This window comes from Chiloscyllium plagiosum, unplaced genomic scaffold, assembly GCF_037043375.1.
Source record: "Chiloscyllium plagiosum isolate Xiang-an unplaced genomic scaffold, Cpla_swu_hap1 HiC_scaffold_10, whole genome shotgun sequence".
NCBI classification, from domain to species: domain Eukaryota; kingdom Metazoa; phylum Chordata; class Chondrichthyes; order Orectolobiformes; family Hemiscylliidae; genus Chiloscyllium; species Chiloscyllium plagiosum.
In genome coordinates this window covers 15,422,091-15,448,717 of record NW_028270148.1, presented here as the reverse complement: position 1 = coordinate 15,448,717, position 26,627 = coordinate 15,422,091, and the positions used below count along the sequence as shown (strand labels likewise).

The following is a 26,627-nucleotide window of genomic DNA, read 5'->3' as shown; positions in this document are numbered from 1 at the left end:
ACTTTTCCCCTTTATTTTCTTTCACTATTGTTTACCCTCAGTAACTGTAGTTTATTAACATCATATTAATAGTAAATGACCCAATTGCCATAAAAGCTAAAGAAAACAAAGTACCATTAAGGCTAGCTGAACTTCATACGCGTATCTGATAGTGATTGAGAAATTTTGAACTAGAGCTCTAAGAATTATGAATCTGTTTACTCAAATGGCTTCCTGTAGAATGTTCTTTAATGGAGCCACAATTGGCTGGAGCTGATAAAATATTTTATTGCTTCATATTTCAGACACCCAGGATAAATCATTGTTGGCTTGATCTAAAAAGAGAGAAGCAGGAGGAGAACAGGATTTACGAATGGAATTTTTTCCCACTTTGCCATTTTATAGATAACTCATCTGACAGAGAGTTGTAATCAGAATGTTCTCATCAAGATCTCTTATCATTATTTATGAAGCTGACTAACTCAAAGTTACCTCCATGTAGAAACAGCTGAAGTGTAACACGGAGCTGTGATTAATTTTTCACACAGTCGAACATAATTCTGATCTTGGTCCATATGGTTATGATACACAGGTCTAAGCCAGAATGTCCCAGTCAGCTCTAGAATGTGTTATTCTGTCGAGTGGGTAACCTGGGTTGACTTCATAGATGAGTGGAGATGGAAACTGAGTCACAGACTATTTGCTGGCTTCCTTCTTTTTAACTTCTGGGGCACAGGTTGAAGTCTAGCCCAGTCTGATGGATTACTTCGAATTTAAGTACAGAATTGGGCCATTCATAGGGACAGGAGTAGGCCATTCAGCCCCTTGAGCCTGTTCCAACTTTTAATCAGATCATGGCTGATCTGTGACCTAACTCCATATACCTGCCTTTGGCCCATATGGTTTACTATCTCTGCTTAACTGTGATGTATCGATCTCAGGCTTAAAATTAACAACTGATCCAACATTCACTGCCAGAGAATTCCAAACCTCTCCAATCTTTTGTATGTAGAAGTGCTTCCTAACATCTCTCCTGAACGGTCTGATCCTGAATCTCAGACTATGCCCCTAGTTCTAGAATTGACAACCAGTGGCAATAGTGTATCTTCATTTATCCTTTATTTTCCTGTTAATATTTTGAATTTAGTCAAACTGATTTCTGCCAATGTTATTCCCCCACTTGGACCTCCTCCTGTCTCACTCCATCTACCTAGTCCGTTTCTCCTGTAGATGTTGTCTAGTTTCTCTGAAGCACCTTTATGCTGTTTGTCTTCACTGCTCCATGTGGCACCAAGTTCCAGATTCTAAACTTTCTCAGGGATAAAAAAAGAGGCAAGAGAACAGAAGAAATAAGGACAAAGGAACTTAGAGTTGGAGAAGGTATGTTCCACTATTCAATAAAATCATGGCTCGTCTTCTGTCTTAATGCCATTTTCCTATACAATCTGATATCCCTTTTTAATATGTATAAATCTATCAATGGTTGTCTTTAATACACTCAATGACTGAGCCTCCAGTGTCCTCTGTTGTACAGAATGCTACAGACTCACCACCATCTGAGACAATATTCTACCTCATCTCAGTTTTGTTTCAGATTAGATTCCCTACAGTGTGGAAACAGGCCCTTCGGCCCAACCCACCCCTCCAAAGAGTAACCCACCCCACTTGGACTAATGCAACTAACAACTATGGACAATTTAGCATGGCCAATTCACCTGACCTACGCATCTTTGTGATTATGGGAGGAAACCGGAGCACCCGGAGGAAACCCACGCAGACACGGGGAGGATGTGCAACTCTACACAGACAGTCACCCGAGGCTGGAATCAAACCTGGGACCCTGGTGCTGTGAGGCAGCAGTGCTAACCACCATGCCAAATAGCCTACGTCTATTCTGAGACTCTGTTGTCTGATTCTAGACTGACTCTGCTCCCAGACAGGGGGAACACACCGTTCTAAATCCACCTTAGGCAAGCCCTGTTAGAAATTTGTTTGCTTCTGCGAGATCATCTCTCATTCTTCTCAACGTAGAAAATAAAGGCAACCATCTATTTAATCCATCCTCAAAGGATGATCTCTTCCTCTCAGGAATTAAACTGGTGAACATCTGCTGGATTCTCTCTGTGGTGGGTATATCTTTCTGATGATAAGGAGGCCACAACTGCACACACACCAGAGCTAGACGAGGCCATTTGGCCCTTCAAGCCTATCTCATAATTCAACAAGGTCGATCTTTCTACCTCAGCTGTACCTCCTCCCTTTATTCCCAAATCCTTAATTCCCTTTGCATCTCAAACTCAATTGATTTCTGCCTTGACTATATTCAACCCAGTGAGAATTCATTGCCTTCTGTTGCAGCAAATTTCAAAATTTCACAACCCTTTGGATAAATGTCTCCTCGCCTCCGCCTTACATTTCTCCCGAATTCCGTTCAGGATGTATTAGCGTCTTGTATTTGTGAAGAGTCATTATGGTTCCCCCCCCCCCCCCCCCCTACACACACACGGGAAAATACCCTCTCTGCATCTACCTGTGCAAACCGTGTAAGAATTTCAAAGACGTTTGAGTCCGTTCTCACACCCCTCTTTTATTGAGGGATTGAAGCATTTTCTTTCCCTGCTAACTTAAGGAAGACAAGCCTGCATAACACTTCATCCAGTCCTCCTCGCGGGCAAAGTTCCACAGTGTGAAACTATCCCATAATTCAGAACAAATTGGCACCGAGCTAGCAATACACCTCATAAAGAACGCTCCTGTGGGAACTGTAACATTCACACTGGCACTGCATGTGGTGTGCTGCTGGGGTGTGTTGCTAGGAATGCAATGAGGGAAAATGGTTTGGTGCCTGACCTGTGCGGTACCTGACGATGGGACGCTTTGATGCTGGGAGCTGGGTGCCAAGTGTTGAATTCCTCAGCCTCATACCTTGACAGACAGAATTTGTTGCCCTCCACTCTCCCCCACACCAGACATTACAGAAATATGAAAGTGGGAGGTTTCAGCTGTTTGCAGAACATTGTCCTGATGCAGCAAATATGACGTGCTGATTGCGTAGAAAATAATACATTCCAAACCTGTTCTGTCACTCGAGTCAGAAACAGGAGTTGTTTTGTTTCCCACTCAACAAGAGTTAACTCCCTGAACCAAGCAATGCTCTCTTGACTGCTGATCTCTTTGTGATTAAACAATTGCCCTCAGTAGCCAACTGAATCGAGTGAAGCATAACATTTGGAAAGGACTGATTGGGTTTTAATTCCTCATCTGTGTATTTTCTGTATGTCTGAGTTAGGTTTACCTCACTGTGAGGGGTCATTTCCTGATACGATGTCATTCCTCATTTATAAACCGCAAACGTTGGAGGTTATAACATAAGTGAAGCAGGAATGGAATTATACAGACACCCGTCTCATCAAAGTTGCTTCAAGCAAAATATTTAATAATACATTAATATAACATTTACAGATTGGCATGTTGTTTTAATTGGTTTATTCTAAAGTTTGGGTGATTCAAAATGTTTAAGCACCTACATAAATAAACAACTTTGAGTTGTCAAAGTAGACTGCAGAGTGGAAGGAATTCCTATACATACAATGGGGCAGGATGGATACTGGATTTACACTGAGAAATATTATTGACTGCTTATTGAACTATATTATCACTTTGAAACAACTGTACTTTGTGCAATGGTCAACAGAGGTGATCATCCAGTGAAGATGATAATCCAGTAGATGAGTTAATCCAATGAGGTTGTTGAAACCAGTGAGTGTGATAATCCAGTGGAAGGGTTAATCCAGTAGGGGGTGGTAATCCAGTGGAGAAACTAATCCAGTGAAGATGTTAATCCAGTAGAGGGGTTAATCCAGGCAAATTAATCCAAAACAGGTGAAATCCAGGTGGTGTGTTAATTCATTCCAGATGTTATTCTCAGTGGATAATCTGATCTGGTGGAAATGCTAATCCTGTTAGTAAAATATTCCAGTGGAGATGCTTATCCAGTTATGTAGTTAATCCAGTGGATCTGGTAATCTAGTGGATGACTTAATCCAGTAGAGAGGCGAATCCAGTGGAGATGAGTTTCTAGTTGTAGAGTTAATCCAGTGAACACATGGACCCAGTGGGGATGCTGATCCAGTGGAAGAGTTAATCCACTGTATGTGCTAATCCAGTAGATAGATTAATCCAGTCGGGATGCCAGTCCAGTCGGGATGTTACCCTAATTAAGGTGAGGGTCAGCGCGTGAGGCAGAGCAGGAGCTGTCCGAACGAATGAAGAAACTGAACCCATTTCGCAGCGGCTTGGAATTGTTTCTATCAGGGGGAGACCTGTGAGGGTGTATTGGTAGCTGCGTTAATGGAGACAATCGCTGGGAATGCAGATAACCCAGTGTCCAATTGACTGATCTCCAGGAACCCAGTGTGGGTGAAACACACCAAAGCGTGAGAACGGAGGGGGAGCACAGTTTCAACATTTATTCACACAACCTACAAGGCCTCTGCTCGGCGGTTATTGAATGGGGAGCACAAATTTGGGGTTTCAACCTATTATATTAATACGACATTAACTTACATAAACATTGACTGGTAAAGCGCTTTATAAATGGACTGAGACTGGGAGAGAGTCCAGCCTTCACATTGACAGCGCTGTAATTTTGAGGACGGAAAATCGCTGGGATGTCAAGCTGTGTACATTTTTTTACTGATTTTGTTTTTATTCAAGCCAGCAGCAAACAAAATAAATGCACTTTCGCGGGGAACAAGGTGATTTGTGACCACTGGGCACCCAAGAAGCAGGGTGTGTGTTCATAGCTCTGAACCCACCGTCAAAATCCCCCAGGCAAAAGGGAGAGCTCACATTAAACTTGTTTTTTCTCTCCACGTGGTGAAACCGTGTGCTCTGCTCGATCCGGAGCGGCTTGCTATGTTTTTTTTGTGATATTAAAATATGACAACAGCTACACTTATCCATCAGACTGTCTACATTTCACAGACGAGGTAAGTGTGGCGTGGGGGATTGGGGGTAGCTCAGTCCCTCCTCCACTCCACTCCAAGTGAAAACTGAGTGGATTTTTTTTAATATGAGGTGTTTAGGGGAGGGGGGGGGTTAAGAGGAGAAGGTGAGGGTTAACAGGAGCCTGGATTTCCCCACACCCACGGGGGAGGGGAGGCTGCAGGAGCGAAAAGCCTGGGGTTTCTGCAGGGCAGACGGATTATGTAACTTGTCCTGAAAGAATGAATGAGCTGCATTTCCTCCACCACCCCCTCCCCAGCTCCCCAACCAGCCTGATTGACAGCAGCCTCCCCTCAGTCTATATAAAGGGCAGGCCGGAGGGACGATTCCGCCAGTACACGCTGTTGAACAGACAGCAGCAGCAACAGCAGTAGCTCAGGCTGTCCCAGCATTGTCCGGATAGCAAGACTTTTCCCCATCCCCTTCTCCCACCTTCCCTTCCCTCTCCCCCAAACCAGTGACTGGGCTACAACTGGAGAGAGAGAGAGACGGGACAAAGTTGCTGCTGAGCTCCGACGCAAGGTGAGACAATATTTATTCGCATGACATACTTTTAAAAAATAATAATACTGCAACTTTCTTTTAAATACAAACTTTGCTTCGAAAACAAAGGTACACGCGAGCTTTGTCTGTGTGTGTCTGTGTGAGAGAGACTGTGTGTGAGAGAGTGTGTGTGTGTGAGAGAGAGACTGTGTGTGAGAGAGTGTGTGAGAGAGAGAGACTGTGTGAGAGAGTGTGTGAGAGAGAGATTGTGTGTGAGAGTGTGTGAGAGTGTGAGAGAGAGTGTGTGTGAGAGAGAGTGTGTGTGAGAGAGAGAGTGTGTGTGAGAGAGTGTGTGTGTGTGTGAGAGAATGTGTGTGAGAGAGAGACTGTGTGAGAGTGTGTGAGAGAGTGTGTCTGTGTGAGAGAGTGTGAGAGAGTGTGTGTGAGAGAGACTGTGTGTGTGTGTGTGAGAGAGTGTGTGTGTGAGAGAGAGACTGTGTGAGTGTGAGAGAGACTGTGTGTGTGTGAGAGAGAGTGTGTGTGTGAGAGAGTGTGTGTGTGAGAGTGTGTGTGAGAGAGACTGTGTGTGAGAGAGAGAGTGTGGGTGTGAGAGAGAGTGTGGGTGTGAGACAGAGAGTGTGTGTCGGTGTGTGTGTTGCAAGTCTCCCCCAGTGTGGAATTGAGTCGGATTCGCGGGTTAGTGATGCGGATTGTTTTCCTGCCATTAAATGTTGCTGTTCACTTTAAACAGGCGGGCAATCCGGAGTGGTGTGGGACGTTGTGAAAGGGGGGGACTCGGATTGAGACTGCTTTGTGAAGGTGCCCTGTCCTCCTGCTGGCCAGCCTGATGTTACTGAGCAATGGGATGCTGGCCTTGCTGCCTGTCCTGTTGGCACTGGGGGTCAGGAGTCAGCCCCTGGGTAAGTGTCCCCCAGCTCCCCACCCTCTCCCCTGAGCTCATTCCCCTCCCTCATGGTTACATTATTGTTGGGTCTCACTAATTTGCCCTTCTTTTCCTTCCTGTTCCCCCTGTGTCCCTCCAGCTGTTCCTCGGGATGAGAAAGCTGTCTTTGACCTGTTCGCCATCAGCAATGTGAACAGACAGACTCCGGGAGTGAAGCTGTTCCGAGGCCCCGACCCCCGCAAACCGGCTTTCCGCTTCTCCCGGTTCGACAAGATCCCGGCTGCCTCTGGGGACCAGCTTCAGGCCCTGCTCCGCCTCATGAACTACCATGAGGGCTTCATCCTGACGGCCACTCTGAGACAGGACAGGAAGACCCGGGGCACCTTGCTGCTTATCCAGGGCCCGGGCTACAAACGCCAGCTGCAGATCGTCTCTAACGGCGTGGACAACAGCCTGGACTTGCAGTACTCGGTGGAGAACACACAGAACCTGGCCTCCTTCCACCATGTGGACATTGCTGACTCCCAGTGGAAGAACATCACTGTCCATGTGAATGGAGAGAATGCCAACCTGTATGTGGACTGTGAGCTAGCGGACAGCTTCATCCTAGACGACCCCATTTATGAGCAACTTAGTGCCACCAACGGCAAACTCTACGTGGCTAAAGGACTAACACCAGGCAGCAACTTCAGGGTATGTATCCTACCTCCTTTTCTGACAACCTAACACTGACAAAGCTGGAGAAATTAGATTCTTCAGCCCAAGTGTCTACTCATATAATTAACAGTATTCAGTCATTTCCAATGTTTTATCTAATGGTTTCCAAAATGATATTCCTTAATGAGAAATGGATTTGCTTTTTTCAATACCTCAGTCCTAACTCTTATAAATTAAAGGTGTTTCCATTCTGTCCTCAGGGCTACTTGCAGAACATGCACCTAATATTTGGCTCATCGATAGTGGATATTCTCCAGAGTAATGGCTGTCTGCAGATAGGTAAGGTCTGATTTCTTGGCTGCTGCTGGGTGCTAGAGGTGGCTTCGAATTGTTTCTCAGCTTTTGAGTTGAAACACAGCAGTGGGAACGCACTGGAACTCCGAAGGGGCTTGACAGGGTGGGCACTGAGAGGTTCCCCAGCTCCAGCTGGAGAATGTACAGCACGGGGCACAGCCTCAGGGTAAGGGGATGACCACTGACACTTAGAGGGTTGTGTGGCTTCGGAATCCTCTCTCCCAGAAGGCTGTGGATGCTCCAGAGCAGAATGCACTTAGGATGGCGAGAGGCAGATCTTTGTCCTTTCAAGTAATTGATGGAGTGAGCAGGAAAGGCAAGGACAAGATGAACCGTAATGAATGGGGGAACAGGCTTAGTCGGCCAAGTAGTTTACACCATCACTATTGTTATGTTCTCAAAATGCAATTGGTCTCTGTTAAGCGTTCTCTATTAAATTATGCAGACATGATTTAAAGCAAAAGGCAATGTGACAAAAAAATGCAGTGGTTACTGAAACTTCTTCTCAAGGTGGCTGGGTCTAAAGAGATTGCAAGTTATGTTCCAGTTGTGTAGATCTCTGGTTAGGCTGCTGCTGAATTACTGCACTCTATACACCAGACATTGTACCTCAGAGGGATGTAGTGACCAGAGGGGAGGTGCAAAGTAGATTAATCAATGGGATGGTGCCCTGCTGCGCTTATGGTGATCGATCCAAGGGTGTAATTGGGAGCATTGGCTGCCATCTGATTGAGTGGAGCTGTTTGCCTTGGCCCCAGTCAGAGAGCTGATCACAGATCACAGCAACAGTTTCCCATTTAATTCCATTTAACAAACAAGTGGATTTAGAAAATGCTTTCGAAGTTGGGGATTATTTATGGGAATTGTTGGAGAACTAAAGAGAGGGAACTGCTGTCTCCAGCTTAGAATATATGTGTATTATCAAAGTGGATTGTTTTAAAGTCTCTCAAGGTTGATTTGCTTTGATGACCTGGTGGTTGGATTGGAATACGATTTAATAAAAAATATGTGGATTGTTTATCCCTAAAATGTTAGTACTGTAGTTATACCAAAATATTAATTGATAATAGCAGAATATAGAAGAGTATTTCAGTCCTATGTACCTATTGTAGAGGACAGCTCTGAACAGTTTATATTGTCAGGATAGCTTTAGTTCAAGATCAGTAAAATATTTTCAGACAGAAATAGCAAAGACCAATAATAAAAGACAAAATGACGTGATGGTAGGGGAAATGTTGTTTTCCATTTTGCTGGCCTTATTCAGAGCTTTGTGGAGGAACCAGCTTAAACTTCAATCAGCTACCTCCCCTTACAATGAGGAGCTCCATCATCATTCCTGTAACTGGCTCAGGACTTACACCATGTATTATTTGGTTTCCAAATTGGTTTAACCATTCCCTGCGCTAGGTGGCAGACAACTCCATAAAGGCAAAGCAATAGGCTGCAGATGCTGGAAGTTTGAAGTCGGAATCTGTTAGAGAGGGCAGCTGGTGTTAGCATTTCAGCTCCATTTCTGCCGACTGGAATTCTTGTCCGTGCGTTGCTTACTCCACTGGTGCTGCCTGACCTGCTGAGTGTTTCCAGCATTCCTAATGCCGAGAGTTAAACTTTATCAAAAGCTTAAGCCTTTATTAGTTCCCGGGTCCAATCACTCTTTTTAGGTGGATATCATTTCAAAACTTTGAACCGTTTTCCTCCTCAGGAATATCTTTTGCTTTTCCCAGTGTGGACAAACCTAGCTCCCTTTATTCAGAGACTCTCATACTTATCATTAAAAGACTGGACATCATTGGAGTCATTTTGTTGAAAAGATAGTTCCACTGTTGCTTTTTGGAGCAATGACAACAGTTGCTGTATCTGCGTTGATATTTGTTATGTTTCTGCCAAATTACTACAAGTAAGGTACCAGACAGTAAAATAATAAATTAGGGAGATCAGTCACCAACTGTCTCCAGATATCCCCAAGCCTTTTAAATATTTGTTAATCTTTCTTGCGAAACCATTATGACAGCAGGAAATGTGCATCGCCGAGAAACGTTTTGAATTCCTTACCAGTAGACACTAGCCTCCATCTTCATTTGAAACACATTACAAGTGGTTGAGCAAGTGGCTCAGTGCACCAGGGTTCATTCCCAGCATTGGGTGACTTTGGTCTTTGTGGAGTTTGCATGTTGTTACTGTGTCTGTGTGGGTTTCCTCCCACTGAGCACAAAGATGGCTGGGTTAGGTGGGTTGGCCGTGCTAAATTGCCCTGTAGTGTTCAGGGATATACAGGCAAATTGGATTAACTGTGGGGGAAGGCTGTTTGCAGGGTTGATGCAGACTGATAGTCTCTTTCTACACTGTGTAGAGATTCTATGAATCATTTCTAACTCCAAAAAAAGATTTGAGCAGGCAACACAGAGAAAGAGAGAGGGAAACATAGAATCTGAATTAATGTTTCAGATGGGTGACCTGTTGCCAGAACACTGGATTATGGCACTGAAGTGTGAACTCTGTTTCTGTTTCCGCAGTTGCTGCTTGAGCTGCTGAGCATTTCTGGAATGTTTTGTCTTTGTTTCAGACTTCCAGCATCTGCAGTATTTAGAAAGACAGGTCAAGTGTTTTCTAAAGGGAGGGAGTAAGGAACTGTGAAGGGACAGCCGTCCCAATGCAGACATGATTTAAAACTAACGACAATGTGAAAAAAAAATGCAGTGGTTACTGGAAGTTACAAATCACACAACACCAGGTTATAGTCCAACAGGTTTAATTGGAAGCACTAGCTTTCAGAGCACTACCTCTTCATGAAGGAGCGGCGCTCTGAAAGCTAGTTGGACTATAACATGGTGTCGTGTGATTTGTAACTTTGTACACCCCAGTCCAACACCGGCATCTCCAAATCATGGTTACCAGAACTACTTCTCAAGGTGGCTGGGGTCCGAAGGGATTGGAGGTTATGCTCCAGTTGTATAGATCTCTGGTTAGGCTGCTGCTGGATTACTGCACTTCATTCCGTACACAGGGCATTGTACCTCAGGAGGATGTAGTGACCAGAGGGGAGGTGCAAAGTAGATTCACCAGAATAACAGAATGATTATCGTGTAGATTCAGCCCATCATGCCTGCAATAGGTTTATCACCCAGTGCTTATCTCCTGCCTTTTCCCCATCCTACTGCATGCTACTACTATCCAAATAACCATCCAGTGCTCTCTCGATGCCTCAGTTGTACATGCCTCTGGCATATTTCCAGGCAGTACTGTAACTACTCACTGAGGTTTTTCTTACATCATCTTTACTTCATTTGCAAATCTTTATAAAAACAAAACAATGTGAGGGTTAGAGTTTAATGACTAGATTGCAGACATGGTGAAGCATTCTGCTATTTTAACGATCTAAGTGAAAATCCCTGAATGTAACAAGGAGTGAAATAAGTGTGCTCACTGCTGATGGAGTAACCTCCTGAGTCTGATCAGTCTGCGGCTGGTGCTGACAGATTGACTTCCCTTTTATTTGCTGGCATTACCTTCCTTTTATTTTATTCAGACTCTGCTCTTTCCTTAGTGGCTGTATTTTGAGTGACTCCCCCTTTCCCATGTCCTCTATTGAAATGTACAAGATTCTTAGGAGGTTTGACAGGGTTGTCGCAGGAAAGGTTGTTACCCTGAGGTGGAAACTTCCACGACCATAGGGCATCATCTGAGAATACGGGGTGACCTACTGAAGAGAGGCCTGAGGAGGAATGTGGGGGGTGAGTCAGAGCGATTCTCTATTGCAGAGAACGGTTGAGGCCAGGTCATTAAGCATATTCAAGCCGGAGAGGTTTTTAAATCAGAAAGGGAATCAAGGGAAATTGAGGATTATCAGATCAGTCATGATCTTGTTGAGAAGTGGAGCTGATCCGATGGACTGAATGGTCTCCCATGTCTTGTGGTCTTCTGAATTGAAATAGCCCTGCCTCAGTCACCACCGTAGGCACTTGATGTCTAGGTCTTTCATCCAATACCGAGGGAGCCCTGTGCAGTGCCAGAGCTGGTGTGATGCTAAGCCTGCCTCCCCCCCTCCCCTTTGTTGTTTCAATTGAACATAAATAATTCGGCTAGCTTAGAGAAGACAAAGGTCAGAAGGTGATCAGCAACTGGAAGGCTGCTCTGAAGAAAAGCTGAAGAATGAGCAGCGTTGGCAGCAAGTTAATGGTAGTACGTAGCATCATGACAATATAGCAGAGGCCCTTCGGCCCATCATGTCTGTACTGCCAAAGGTTTACTACACTAGTCCCACTTCCCCACACGAGACCCATAACCTTGACAGTTCAAACACCCCATGTGCTCATTCTACACACTGTTTAAAGGTTGGAGGACTATCTGCCTCAGCTCCCCCTGCCACCCACAAAGGATTTACTCAAACCTCATTTCTTTCACTCAAAAATACTGTCCCCGTGTAAGGTTATACCCTTTAGCTAAGGGGGAGCAGATTGATGTTGCGGGTGAAATGGTCTGTCAGGCCCCTTAGCTTTAACCCGCCCTGCAGCCTTGCGTTTTCTACTTTCTCCCGGTCAGTCAGGTCTTACCTAAGGTCATGAGATCGGCTCCACGCCAGGACATACTCAGCGTCGCACGGTTCCCGTTCACGCTGAGCAGTGTGCTGAGGCAACTGAGCTTGGTGGCGACGTTGGAACCCACTGTGAGGCAGAGCTTTGAAACCACCACTGCTGGCAGTCATTACACAGTTTGTCTCGAGTGTGGCTGGCAGGATCCCAGCAGGCACACGTGCCAATGAAAAAGGCACCACTTGCTGACAGCGATTACTCATTGTCATTCTCTGCGGGCATCAGCAGCAATTTGGTTTTTGGCTCATTGGTGCCCGGAGGGGAGGGTGGGGGCGGTTGAGGGAGGTTGCTTACATTCCCGCTTGGAACATGTCCTCACCAAACTGTGAAATGGGAGCTGTTTTGTTGTGGCAGTGTGAGACAGTGGCTGCCTTCTGTTGGAGCTCAGGCCTGGTCGAGAAAAAGCCTGCTCGGTTGTTAGTCTCCCACGCTGTGTCATTACGTGGGAGCTGTCTGTGTGAGCCGGCTGAGTTCAAAAGGTTAATAAATGGAAAACTGCCTTCATGACATGGAGGCAAAGCCCCAACTGGAGATGGCTATTACAATGGCATCCCTTCTCCCAGCCAGATAACGACCCATGCCACCGCATTATTTCGAAACCTTGTGTTTTTCCCAGCCATCTCCTGTGCAGAGGACCTTTGGCAAACCCAGTTTGACAGCCTGTGCAGACCACCTCGTCCACGCTGTTAGCAACATCCTCAAAAACAGCCAGCTTGGTTTGACGTGATCTCCCTGACTCAGATCCATCACACAGTGGGGAACCAAGCTGAACAGAAAATGTACAGAAGAGAACACGATAAAGAAATAAATTAGTCAGAAACTTAAGATTTCTGCGCTCCCTTTCCCAAGGATATGAACAGTGGGAAGGTCAGCTGCAGAGGAAGGGTAAAGACTCTCAGGAACAGGCCAGTATGATCCTGTGCTGGATCTGCTGGTCAAATGGAAATGTCACCGGACCAGAAATCCAGAGGCAAATGCTCTGAGGACATGTGTTAAAGTCCCACCATTACAGCTGGTGGAATTTAAATTCAATTAATTATGTCTGGAATTATAAAGCTAGTCTCTGTAATGGGGACCATTAAACTATCGATTTGTTATAAAGACCTGTCTGCTTCGCTGATTTTCTCTGAGGCAGGAAATCTGCTATCCATACCCAGTCTGGCTTACACACAACTCCAGACCCATAGCAATGGGTGGTGTGAGTCAACACTTAACTACCCTCTGAAATGATGGAGAAACTCACTCTGTTCAAGGGCTGTTAGGGGCAGGGAACGAATACTGGCCCTTGCCAGTGACTCCCACATTCCATGAAAGAAAAAGAAAGTAAAGAAGAGGGTTCCCTGAGGAATCATCCCCATGTCCTCATTAAAGAAAATACTGGAGGATAAGGGCTTGGTCACTATTCTACTACTTGTTAAGGTGCGTCATTGATGATATCAATACACGTGCAGCTAGAACCTAAGAGAGAGAGATTGCAATAAAATCCTGCAGCAGTCTACCTTGCAAAGAGTTAACAAGAACTACAGCATGGAAACAGGCCCTTTGGGTCAACTTGACCATGCCGCCCAGTTTTCACAACTAAACTAGCCACATTTGCTTGCGTTTGGTCCATATCCCTCCATACCTATCCAACTAATAAATGTTTATTAGCTGGTTTCCAGCTCTCTCCGATTGAAGCCATGCAGACCCCCAAGAATGGTATTAATGCAGAGGTTGTCATGCAGAGAAAATTGGAAAGTCTAATAATGGAAGGAGGCTGTACTTTATAAAGCAGGCAAGATCATGTTATCTCAGTGGGATATGTCTAATGTATACCAGGGAAGTAAAGGTTGAGGACAATGGAAGCACCATCCGTAGTCATTTAGTCACCTTTGGATTTCAGATCAGTGTGGGAATTCTGGAGGAGTGTGCGATAACGCTGTCCAGTGGATGGGTTGGCGCATGGGCTGGGGAAGACAACAGGACTGCTGAAGGGATTTCATAATAAATCTGTCAGAAATGGATTTGGAAGCAGTGAATTAGGCATTCAGGTCAATTCTGATCAGGCAATTTAGAGCAGTTACAACGCAGTGGTAGATTCAAGATGCAAAGCTTTTCAAATCTTAATATGTTTTCCAAAGCACAATTACCATTTACATCATCGTAATTTCTGTAAGCATCCGGACAATATTGGGAAAAGCTCAGGAGGGAGTTCAGTGTTCCAAATGCCGAGTTTGAGTTCCGGCTTATCAGGACTTCTGCGTTCACATATACTGACGTACCAGGCAGGGTAGGTGGGCAGTTATACAAATCCCTGCAGGCTGCAAGAGAAAAATAGTACATCTGGGATTTGAGAAAGATGGAGGCAAATGTAACTCTGGACATCAGGAATAACTTGTAACATCAGAGACTGGACAACTTCACAAAGGTCCTTCAGCTAATTTTGTAGCAGCAAAGATTCAGTCAGAATCCAGTTGGATGAGGTGATGGCATTGTGTGGGACTTTGACCTTTTTGATGGATACCTTGGACTTGCACTTGTCTCATCATCTTATGAAGTGGACAGAACCTGCTTTGTGAACACCCAAGTTTTCAATGCAGTGATGTTGGAATTGCAACTCATACTCTTGTGTACACAGTGCATTCCCAAATTAGGGGTCTTGACGCCCAAGAGAATAGAGCCGTGTGCAGACATGAGACTTCCTGAGCAACCAGCCAGCAAAGCTGTGCTCTTGGAGACTGAAGTAAAATGTGAGGTTGGATTGTAATCATAGCAGGCCTGATTCTCTGAACATTGCTGCTGCCTAGTGAGACTTCAATTCTAGAGGACAGTGCCTCTGAGCTAGTTGTTCAGTGTCATCCTCTTTGTATTGAATATTACTCCTCGGAAACGTCTTGTTCACCGAACGTTAACAAAACACCTAGCTTCAATGAACAGTATCCTTGCGAGTGGCGATATCTGATTGCTGTGGTTGGGTGTAGCACAGACTGTTCCAAAGGTAATAACCTCAAAGGCTGTCCATCATCTGGCCTATGTCGCCCCCTTTTTGGGAGGGGTATGGTCAATAGAAAAATGGGATGCTTCTATAACAGGGAGAGCAATTTCCTTTGTGTAAACTTTTTAAAAGTAGAAGGAGATTTTCTGAGGGTAAAGCACTGCCGTGGAGCCTATGTAGTCATTGACCCTCAAAGTTAATTTCCCATGCTCAGTTCTCGACTCTGAGTCTCGTATCTATGGTCACTCATTCTACATCCCCCAGCAACTGGAAACCATGTGCTTCTAACCACCCTGTCCAAATCTTTGGAAATTGTAAAGACTTCCATCATGTAGCCCTGGACTTTGCATTCTCCGTTTTCTTTATTTTGTAAACGCAAAGCCAAGTGATATCCTCATTTGTTGAATTTAAGTTGATTAATCCAATACTTTATCTGCCAAAAGGAAAATTTTTTGTTGTATTAAAAAAAATACTTGGCCTTCTTGTAAATGTTATCAATCCTTGATATTGAGGTAATCATTGCAGCAGTACTCTTACCCAGGTAGCTCAGAAAGGAGCTCTGGGGCTTTGACCTAACAGCCATGACTAAAACCAGCTTTTAATTCCAGATTTACAAACAGAATTCAAATTCCAGCAGAGAGCATGATGGGATTTGAACCTGTCTCACCACAGCAACAGCTTGCTCCTCTGTCGTTCAAAAAGGTGGTTAGTCACCATTTTCTGGAAATTCGGACGGGCACCATCGACAGCTACACCCTGTGAACAAATAAATTTAATACAAGCAGGTTGTCTGAACCTCTGCGCATTAGTATAACATGTTCTATTAACACCCTGTTATTGTAAGCCACTGGGTAATGATGCTCAGTTAACAAACTGGTGCAGGTGCAATGGACAGACTGGCCTCCTTCTGAAACAATGCAGCCATTAACACAATATTTACTACCTACACAGATTGATAAATGTATTTCTTTAACAAAGTATTAGAGTATTTACATTGCCCTAGAGTATTGTTATGAACTAATTTGCCAGCTTTAATAGTTTTACATTAACTTGGGGTCAAGTACAATTCTGGTACAGTAATTATAATCCATTAGGCTATCACTTTAAGTTATATTTCCTTTTTTGTTATTAAAGGCATTTGCAATCCACAGTGTACAGCACCATTGCTGATGCTTTTCTCTGCCAGCTGGTTGACGACGGTGAAGATATCTGAATTTGCATTTGGTGTGTTATAGTGAGAGAGAGCACGAGAGACCGAATACACCCGCTTTCAGACCTGATATTGGAGAATTCCTTCAATATCTCAGCAAAGCTGACAAATGCCAAAGGAACAGAAATGGTGAAGATTGCTGGGGGAAGAAGCTGTGGCCCTTTTAGTACCTGACGAGATGGCATTGTAAAGTCCGTGGCAATGTGAATTAGGCAAGAGGATTGAGAGTAGCACACAGGTCACTGCAGAGGAGGTCAATAGGAAGAATAGGCATGAGGGACATGAGGATGAGGGAGTACAACTCCTTCTGCCCAAAATAAATGGAGCTGTTAAACTGTAGGTGACAACTGTGGTAACTAATACTCACAGATCATAAGCTGGTGCCCTTCTGGTCATTATAAGTGGTTGTCTGTTTTGGATCTGGACTCTATAAGCTATGGAGGCTGTATTATTGCAATCGCACCAATTCCCTGAAATGTTTCTGTGATATTCTTAACTAACATAGGAAATAGTGAATGCCATATAGTCCTCAAGCCTGCTCTATCAATCAAGCTGAGCTACCTCTAAATCTCCTTCATACTCTACCCCCATTATCCCTTTATTCCCTCGGTGTTCAAAACTCTATCGACCCCTGACTAACATGCACTCAGTGAGCGAGCATCCTCCACAGAAAGATTAGATTAGATTAGATTACTTACAGTGTGGAAACAGGCCCTTCGGCCCAACAAGTCCACACCGACCCGCCGAAGCGCAACCCACCCATATCCCTACATTTACCCCTTTAACCTAACACTACGGGCAATTTAGCATGGCCAATTCACCTGACCCACACATCTTTGGACTGTGGGAGGAAACCGGAGCACCCGGAGGAAACCCACGCAGACACGGGGAGAACGTGCAAACTCCACACAGTCAGTCGCCTGAGTCGGGAATTGAACCCGGGTCTCTGGCGCTGTGAGGCAGCAGTGCTAACCACTGTGCCACCGTGCCACCCACAATGACAAAGTGGAAAACGCAGGAAGGGTCAGAAGCTAGATTGTGAAGATGAATGATGTGTTGAGAACAAGAAAACTCAATCTGGTAACAAGTAAAAGACTCCTAAGATGCCACCTTCTGTTCACTGTCCTGTGTGCCTCAGCAATCTTTACTACAATAGTCAAGATCATGGAGAGAAAGCAGAAATGTGGATGCCCAGAGACAGGTTTAAACTAAAGCGCTGTTTGAATTTCCAAGAGTTAGAGAGTCTCAAAAGCAACATCCAGTAAAGAAAATGTCAGCGTTTCAGCCTTTTGACCAGAGTTGGAAAGCAACAGAGATCTTTTCTGGTGGGTGACAGAAGGACAGGTTAAATGAGGGGGTGACCGAGGTGTATTTGGATGATAGGTATCACAGTTGTACAAGCATGGACATGTGAAGGTGGCACAGACAGACCAGTGAGACACATCACTGCTGTGGACCTGGTCAGGGTAGCTACAAGGCAGGGTGAGAGGGCACCCATCACTTCCTGAGTGGAGAAAACCAACGATTCTTAATTCTTTGTCTGAAGATATTTCTCTTCATCTCAGTCTGAAATAGCTGATTCTAGGTACAGTTGCAACATTATCATTCCCTCAGGTATCATTGCAATATTGGCAAGCTGTGGAATATCATTCTGACATTAATAATACACCAGATTATCATCCTGGTATGTATTAATTTCCTCAGTAATATTGTAATATGATCTCCTAGGCTATCATTGAGATATTATGTGGACATGTGTCTATTTTGTCTGTCTATTCTGTATCATTCTGACATTAACAATTCGCACTGATATTCTGAGAATTGTCATTGTCATGGAGTTGTGAAGATCTGCAGCACAGTATAAGGCCCTTCAGCCCATCATGTCCACACCGGTCAGAAACAACCATCTAACTGTCATGTTATCACTTGCCACAGTTAAAATTGTAATGTTCTCAAGAATCATAGGGAGATGGACAGATCTCTGGAATGATTTAGCATTGTTGTCATTTCCCCAGGCTATCCCCAGGTTCCTGAGTATGTTCGTAGTTTCGATTTGAACGCACATCAGAACACCATGTGGTATAAAATGACAGTTTGTAAGCATTCTTCACACATTGGATCCTTACAATTGTTATTCGTTAGGCTGACAAAGTTGAATGTGCATAGATTGGGTACTGCCTGTAAATGGGATTCTAACAACATGTTATGAGATTGGTGAGGCCACGTTGGAATATTGTGTGCGATTCTGGTCTCCCTGTAATAGGAAAGGCAAGGACTGATTCGGGATAGTCAACATGGTTTCAAAGGGTTTAGAAAAGACTTACTAGGATATCAGTATAAAGGAAGTAGGAGTATACTTAATAGGGAAATCAGGAGGGCAAAAAAGGGGACATGAGATAGCTTTAGCAAATAGAATTAAGGAGGATCCAAAGGATTTTTACAAATATATTAAGGACAAAAGGGTAACTAGGGAGAGAATAGGGCCCCTCAAAGATCAGCAAGGCGGCCTTTGTGTGGAGCCACAGAAAATGGGGGAGATACTAAATGAATATTTTGCATCAGTATTTACTGTGGAAAAGGATATAGAAGATATAGACTGTAAGAAAATAGATGGTGACATCTTGCAAAATATCCAGATTACAGAGGAGGAAGTGCTGGATGTCTTGAAACAGTTAAAGGTGGATAAATCCCCAGGACCTGATCAGGTGTACCCGAGAAATCTGTGGGAAGCTAGAGAAGTGATTGCTGGGCCTCTTGCTGAGATATTTGTATCATCAATAGTCACAGGTGAGGTGTCGGAAGACTGGAGGTTGGCAAACGTGGTGCCACTGTTCAAGAAGGGTGGTAAAGACAAGCCAGGGAACTATAGACCGGTGAGCCTGACCTCAGTGGTGGGCAAGTTGTTGGAGGGAATCCTGAGGGACAGGATGTACATGTATTTGGAAAGGCAAGGACTGATTATGGATAGTCAACATGGCTTTGTGCGTGGGAAATCATGTCTCACAAACTTGATTGAGTTTTTTGAAGAAGTAGCAAAGAAGATTGATGAGGGCAGAGCAGTAGATGTTATCTATATTGACTTCAGTAAGGCATTCGACAAGGTTCCCCATGGGAGACTGATTAACAAGGTTAGATCTCATGGAATAAGGGGAGAGCTAGCCATTTGGATACAGAACTGGCTCAAAGATAGAAGACAGAGGGTGGTAATGGAGCGTTGTTTTTCAGATTGGAGGCCTGTGACCAATGGAGTGCCACAAGGATTGGTGCTGGGCCCTCGACTTTTTGTCATTTACATAAATAATTTGGATGCGAGCATAAGAGGTACAGTTAGTAAGTTTGCAGATGACACCAAAATTGGAGGTGTAGTGGACAGCGAAGAGGGTTATCTCAGATTACAACAGGATCTGGACCAAATGGGCCAATGGGCTGAGAAGTGGCAGATGGAGTTTAATTCCGATAAATGCGAGGTGCTGCATTTTGGGAAAGCAAATCTTAGCAGGACTTATACACTTAATGGTAAGGTCCTAGGGAGTGTTGCTGAACAAAGAGACCTTGGAGTGCAGGTTCATAGCTCCTTGAAAGTGGAGTCGCAGGTAGATAGGATAGTGAAGAAGGCGTTTGGTATGCTTTCCTTTATTGGTCAGAGTATTGAGTACAGGAGTTGGGAGGTCATGTTGCGGCTGTACAGGACATTGGTTAGGCCACTGTTGCGTGCAATTCAGGTCTCGTTCTTATCGGAAAGATGTTGTGAAACTTGAAAGGGTTCAGAAAAGATTTACAATGACGTTGCCAGGGTTGGACGATTTGAGCTTTAGGGAGAGACTGAACAGGCTGGGGCTGTTTTCCCTGGAGTGTCGGAGACTGAGGGGTGACCTTATAGAGGTTTACAAAATTATGAGGGGCGTGGATAGGGTAAATAGACAAAGTCTTTTCCCTGTGATTGGGGAGTCCAGAACTAGAGGGCATAGGTTTGGGGTGAGAGGGGAAAGATATAAAAGAGACCTCAGGGGCAACTTTTTCATGCAGAGGGTGGTACGTGTAAGAAATGAGCTGCCAGAGGAAGTAGTGGAGGCTGGTACAATTACAACATTTAAGAGGCATTTGGATGGGTATATGAATAGGAAGGGTTTGGAGGGATATGGGCCGGGTGCTGGCAGGTGGGACTAGATTGAGTTGGGATATCTGGTCAGCATGGAGAGGTTGGACCGAAGGGTCTGTTTCCATGCTGTACATCTCTATGACTCTATGACTCTATCAGGGTCGGAGGGTTTGACCTACAGGGAGAGACTGAATAGGTTGGGGCTGTTTTCCCTGGAGCATCGGAGCCTGAGGTGTGACCTTATAGAGATTTATAAAATCATGAGGGGCATAGATAGGGTAAATCGACGAGGTCTTTTCCCTGCAGTAGTGGAGTCCAAAACGAGAGGGCATAGGTTTAAGGTGAGAGGGGAAAGATTTAAAAGGGACCTAAGGGGCAACATTTTCACGCAGAGAGTGGTGCGTGTATCGAATGAGCTTTCAGAGGAAGTGAAGGAGGCTGGTACAATGACAACATTTAAAAGGCATCTGGATGGGCATGTGAATAGGAAGGGATTGGAGGGAAAAGGGCCAAATGCTTGCAAATGGGACTGGATTTATCTGGACTATCTGGTTGGCATGGATGAGTTGGACCGAAGGATCTGTTTCCATGCTGAATCTCTCTGTGACTCTATATCATTTTGATAATGTTGTTCATAATTTTGTCATCATTGGACTCATAATTCAGGATTTTTTAATTGAATTCAAATTCCTCCATCTCCTATGATGGAATTTGAACCCAGGTCCCGAGTACATTAACTGATCTCTGAATTAACAGACTAATGATAAAAACGCTAGGCCATTGCCTCCCTTAGTATCCCCCAGTGCAGACTAATCTCTTTAAACTGAGCGAAGGTGGAAGCTATCGTTTGAGTTTTGCATGAGCTAAACAAATATGAAATGGTACCTGCTGAATGTTCAGGATGATATGACAACTATGCATGTTCCATATCAGGGTATCCGTATAAATAGACGTTCATTCATGACACATTCAAAGGCCATGTCTTAACTAGTCGTAACTGTAAGAACTAATTCGGCGAACCTTGGAAAATTTGAGAGGAGTTAGCAAATTATTGGGTAGCCTGGGTTTCTATTGCCCACTCAGGCAGAAATATCAGCTAAAGTGACAAGTGTCACCATAGTCTCACCAGACCATAAGGCTCCTCACTCATTTGAGAGAGAGATGACTGGTGGTGGTTTGACCTGAGGCTCAGCACACCTCAGTTAAGGGGAGAGGTTGAGTCCTTCATTGTAACCACAGCTAGTGTGGGAATTGAACCCACGCTGTTGGTATCACACTATGTTATAAACCAGCTGTCAAACCTACTGAGCTAACCAACCAGACCAAGAGTAGGGAGCTGAATCAATTCTGAGTTGAAGCCCAGTGATAAAGAAGACCTTTGAAAGCAGATGTGCCGTGGGGTGTGCGTTGAACGAATTAATGCCAAATTGTTGCTCGGTGCTTGCCGAGTCGATTTTCCTGCTCCTCGGATGCTGCCTGACCTGCTGTGCTTTTCCAGCACCACTCTAATCTTGACTCTGATCTCCAGCATCTGCAGTCCTCACTTTCGCATAGTATTAGCCCAGGTTTAGGCTGGGTGTCTGTACACTGTTTGCATCACCAATCCTGGGAATTATTTAGCTGGTTGTATGGACCTGCATGGACTTGCAACTGGAACAACCCATTGTTAGTGGGCATTTTGAGTCTGTGACTTTTTACACTCTATCCAGAGCTTGGTGCTGGAACTTCCTGGTTCTGCATGTGATATTTCAAACAGCCCATCGATACTGATAAGAGAGTGGCTTCTTACCCAATCCCACTGTCTACAAACAAATCCAGGATGGAGCACAGGTCTTCAATAATAATTCAACCTTTTATTTACAGACAAAAAGAGAAATTGCTCTAAATGCTCAGTGGATGTGGCAGCATCTGTGGAGAGAAATCAGTTAATGTTTCAGTCCAAGTGATCCTCAGGACCCTGAGAAAGGGTCACTCCGTTCTGAGGAAAGGTCACTCAATCTGAAACCTTAACTCTGATTTCTCTCCACAGATGCTGCCACATCTGCTGAGCTTTTACAGAAATTTCTATTTTTGTCTCTGATTTATAGCATCTGCAGTCCTTTCGGTTTTTATTTAGCCTTTGACTTAGACCTTGCCTTAATGCCTTGGCATACATGGTTCATTAACCATCAGGATATGCACTACGCCACGCGTTTTTCCAATTAGCTGGTTGGAATTTGGTCTGTAATCCTGTATGGAAAAGCAAGGATGTGGTGGAGTTCATTAGTATAACATTCTGTACCAACCTTCAAAGGATCATGAGGAAGTAACAGCACAAGACCTGTGTTTATATTCCACCTCTCTCCAACTCTGACCATCCCAAAAGCACTTGACAGCTGGTAAAATGTTTAGTGCTCTCACTATAACGTAAAGCACAGCAGCCCCTTTGGGCACAGAGCAAGCTCCCAGAAGCAGCAATGCATTAATGACTAGATAAGCTGTTCCTCAGCGATTGTAGGATAAGGTTCAAATGTTGGACCAAGACAGCAAGGAGATCCCTTCGATTCTTAACCAAAAACTGCACTGAAATCCTGAGACAGCAGATAGGGTCTTGCTGTAACCCACTTCAACCATGAAACAGCTGTTTGGGTAAAGCAGCACTCCATCAGTAGTGAGGCAGGAGTGAATGAACTCCACAGTCAGGATAATGCAGAGTAGAAATTGGAGTTGGTGTAAGAGAGAGTTGAGTGCCTTGCTGGGGAAGATCCGAAACCTTTCTCGATGGGGTGCACTGATCCTTCTTCTATCTCATGATTTCATTTTCATTCTTGAATGGAAGTGACTCAAAACTAACATTGTCGGCAGCATAGCATTCTGCATATGTAAGGACGTTGATGTCACGGTTTGGTGGTTGTACTTCTGTCTGAGGGAGTTTAGCAGTAATAATGTAATATTTTGTCAGCGGCAATATTTCAGACTTAGCAAGGAGATTGAAGTGACGAAAGGCTGGTGTGTGTTGAGTTTCCAACCGTTGGCAGTGCAGTAGTCTTCACATAAAGGCATCTGCCATCGTTTTTCCCTGATTATTACACTTTCCACTTCCCCCACAGTGATTTATTTTGGATGCATGCTGGCTCTGGAATCTGGTCCCTAATGATTCTCCTCCTAATGCGAGAATTGTCTGTAAAATTGGCTGTTTTGGTTGCCAGTGAGGGCTGCAGAAATAGATTCACTGTGCTGAGTCCATTAAAATTCTGCTGATGCATCCCCTGAACATATTCCATAAAAACCAATCACTTTGGCAACTACAAGGGAAACGTTAGCAACTGTTGCTGGGTGGCCATTTTGAGTTTTTTTTTAAATTTCATCCTTAGAACATGGTAATGGGATGGTGGTGCACTAATGTGACTGAACTAGTAATCCATCAGCCCAGTCTAACTCTCTGGGTTGCAGGTTCAAATCCCATCATGTCTGCTGCTGGAATTTAATGAATAATTCTGGAATTCTAAAGTTAATCCCACTAATAATGACCACAGCATTATTGAGTGCTGTCAAAAACCCATCTGGTTCAGAAATCTGCTGTAGTTCCCTGGTCTGGCTGACACATGAGTCCGGACTCTGGGCTGCCACCTGAATTGGTACAAGGGCAATTGGGAACAGGACAACAAGGTGCTGCTCTTGCCAGTGATGCCCAAGTCCCACACAAGAACAAAGAAAAAACTATTGCTATAAAATGTCGTGGTAAGGTGCCTTCACAAATCCTGCAGTCCATGTGGCATAGACACACCCACACCCACACTGCGTCCTGTCACAGTCGGGTATGGCTCAGTGGTTCTCAGGGTTAACCGTTGCTTGAGAGTCACAGATAGGCCGATAACACAAAAGGTAAAGTTATCTTGGAATTCCTTGCCCAGTGAAGTCGTTGACGCTACTTCGGTAAATGTGTTTAAAGCTAAGATAGATTCCTTTGAGCGGCACGGTGGCTCAGTGGTTAGCGCTGCTGCTTCACAGCACCAGGGTCCCAGGTTCATTTCCAGCCTCAGGTGACTGTGTGGAGTTTGTACATTCTCCCCGTGTCTGCCTGGGTTTCCTCCAGGTGCTCTGGCTTCCTCCCACTGTCCAAAGACGTGCAGGTCAGGTGAATTGGCCATTCTAAGTTGCCCGTAGTATTAGATGCATTAGTCAGAGGGAAATGGGTCTGGGTGGGTTACTCTTCAGAGGGTCGGTGTGGACTTGTTGGGCTGAAGGGCCTGTTTCCACACTGTAGGGAATCTAATCTGGAATTAAGGTAGCTGAGTCCCTGAAAAGATCAGCCATGATCTTATTGAGTGGTGGAGTAGGCTCGAAGGACCCTGCTCTTGCTCAATCTTTGTTAAAGAGAGACCATTGAGGATCACCGTAAGACATAGATGAGGTCGAGTCCTTCACAGTGCACTCAGTCAGTAACAGGAATGGAACCCATGCCGTCAGCTGTTATTCTACATCGCACACCAGCTGAGCTAACTTATCCCCAGGGTCCGTTGGTACCTGATATGGACAGCAGATTTCCTTTGCTGAAGGACTTGGTGAACCAGATTGGTTTTTAACAAGTATCCAGCAGTTTTACGATCATTCTTAATGAGAGCGGCAATTTATTCCAGATGTTTATTTAATTGAATTTAAATTCCCCCAGCTACTGAATCAAACCCGTGTCTCCAGAACATTAATTCGACGAGTGCCAGTTATCATGTTTTTTTTAGTTCACTCGCGGCACATAGGTGTGTCATTGGCTGGCCACCATGTATTGCCTGCCTTGATTCTCCTCTGTGTTTCCTACCAGACGACTCGTGTTTTATAAAAGCACTCGAGCGTGATGAGTGTTGATCCTGTTGTTCTTACTTTTCTGGAACAGCTGAGGCAGCGAGTAGCAAAGAAAACCAAGAATTTGCCGGAGTCAGCCCCGCCATCAAGAGCGATTTCATCGGGCACAAAACCAACAAAGTTGTGGATTTCTGCGACCACTCCTGCAGTGACATCGGAAACATGTTCAAGGAGCTGAACGGACTGAGGGTCCTTGTCAGCAACCTGGCGGACGGACTGGTCAAAGTGGTATGTGCCCCTGTTGTAGCGCCAACTGTGAGGGCACATTCTAAGGCTGGAGGCACTGCCAGAAAAGTGCAGAGGGATGGGGCAATTGTCGAAATCCCTTCAGCCACTCGTGGGCAGTGGGCGTCACTGGTTGGGCAAGAATTTATTGTCCATCCCTAGTTGCCCTTGAGAAGGTGGGGGTGAACCCTGACTCGCACCACGTGCTGTGGGTTGACCCCCAATGCCCTTAGGGAGGGAATTCCAGGATTTTGACCCAGCAATAGTGATATATTTCCACGACAGGACGATGAGTGGTTTGATGGGGAATTTGCAGGTGGTGATGTTTCCATGTAACTGCTGCCCTTCTTATTTTGATGGCCGTGAGTTTTTGGGTTTTGGAAGGTGCTATCTGAGGAGCTTTAGTGAATTCGGTGAAGTAAACCCCGGGGAGGCTGAAAGCTATGGAGCTATAGGGAGAGGTTGAATAGGCCGGGGCTGTTTTCCCTGGAGTGTCGGAGGTTGAGGCATGACCTCCGACATCAAAATCATGAGGGGCATGGATAGGGTAAATAGACAAAGTCTTTTCCCTGGGCTGGGGTAGTCCAGAACTTGAGGGCATAGGTTTAGGGTGAGAGGGGAAAGATATAAAAGAGACCTAAGGGGCAATGTTTTCACACAGAGGGTGGTAAGTGTATGGAATGAGCTGCCAGAGGAAGTGGTGGAGGCTGGTACAATTACAACATTTAAAAGGTATCTGGATGGGTATATGAATAGGAAGGGTTTGGAGGGATATGGGCCAGGTTCTCACAGGTGGGACTAGATTGGGTTGGGATATCTGGTCGGCATGGACAAGTTAGACCAAAGGGTCTGTTTCCGTGCTGTACATCTCTATGACTCTATGATTATAACTGTGCATCTGTACATTCAACTTATAATGGGCATGATCACCATTAACCGTAGCTGTAATGTAATGAGTAGCATCAGGAAATTAGGCACAGTGTAGTGAAAAAGGAGTGACAAACAAGGATTTAATTAGATGACACAGAAACATTACTTCACCTGGAAATCCTTTCTTTTCGCAGACCGAGGAAAATGTAATCATTCGTGATATTCTCGATGACACTTTGAAGAACGTGCGACCAGGACAGTGCTGGCACAGTGGGCGTCTCTTTGACAATGAGGAAGAGTGGACAGTGGACAGCTGTACCAAATGTACCTGTCAGGTGAGGCCAGTGTTCCCAGGTTTCCCCTGGCTTTCCAACACCCTCCTCGCAAACACATGGATCGATGAGACATTATTTTGTTTCAGCAGTTGTTTATGTTAT

At 44.8% G+C, this 26,627-nt stretch overlaps 1 protein-coding gene and 1 long non-coding RNA gene across 2 annotated transcripts in view; one reads left to right on the top strand and one right to left on the bottom strand.

The window, feature by feature from the left end:
- The window catches only part of LOC148148912 (uncharacterized), a 48,717-nt gene extending 45,837 nt beyond the window's left edge, over positions 1–2,880 (bottom strand). Inside the window, exon 1 of the long non-coding RNA XR_015758272.1 lies at positions 2,830–2,880. This is a non-coding gene — a long non-coding RNA (uncharacterized LOC148148912). The remainder of the gene's footprint in view (positions 1–2,829) is intronic.
- Positions 2,881–5,221: 2,341 nt separating this feature from the next.
- The window catches only part of LOC122552616 (thrombospondin-2-like), a 73,896-nt gene continuing 52,490 nt past the window's right edge, over positions 5,222–26,627 (top strand). Inside the window, exons 1-6 of the mRNA XM_043695381.2 lie at positions 5,222–5,508; positions 6,221–6,389; positions 6,513–7,066; positions 7,291–7,369; positions 25,127–25,323; positions 26,385–26,525. Of these exons, the coding sequence (XP_043551316.1) occupies positions 6,317–6,389; positions 6,513–7,066; positions 7,291–7,369; positions 25,127–25,323; positions 26,385–26,525 (1,044 nt within the window). The 5' untranslated portion in view covers positions 5,222–5,508; positions 6,221–6,316. The remainder of the gene's footprint in view (positions 5,509–6,220; positions 6,390–6,512; positions 7,067–7,290; positions 7,370–25,126; positions 25,324–26,384; positions 26,526–26,627) is intronic.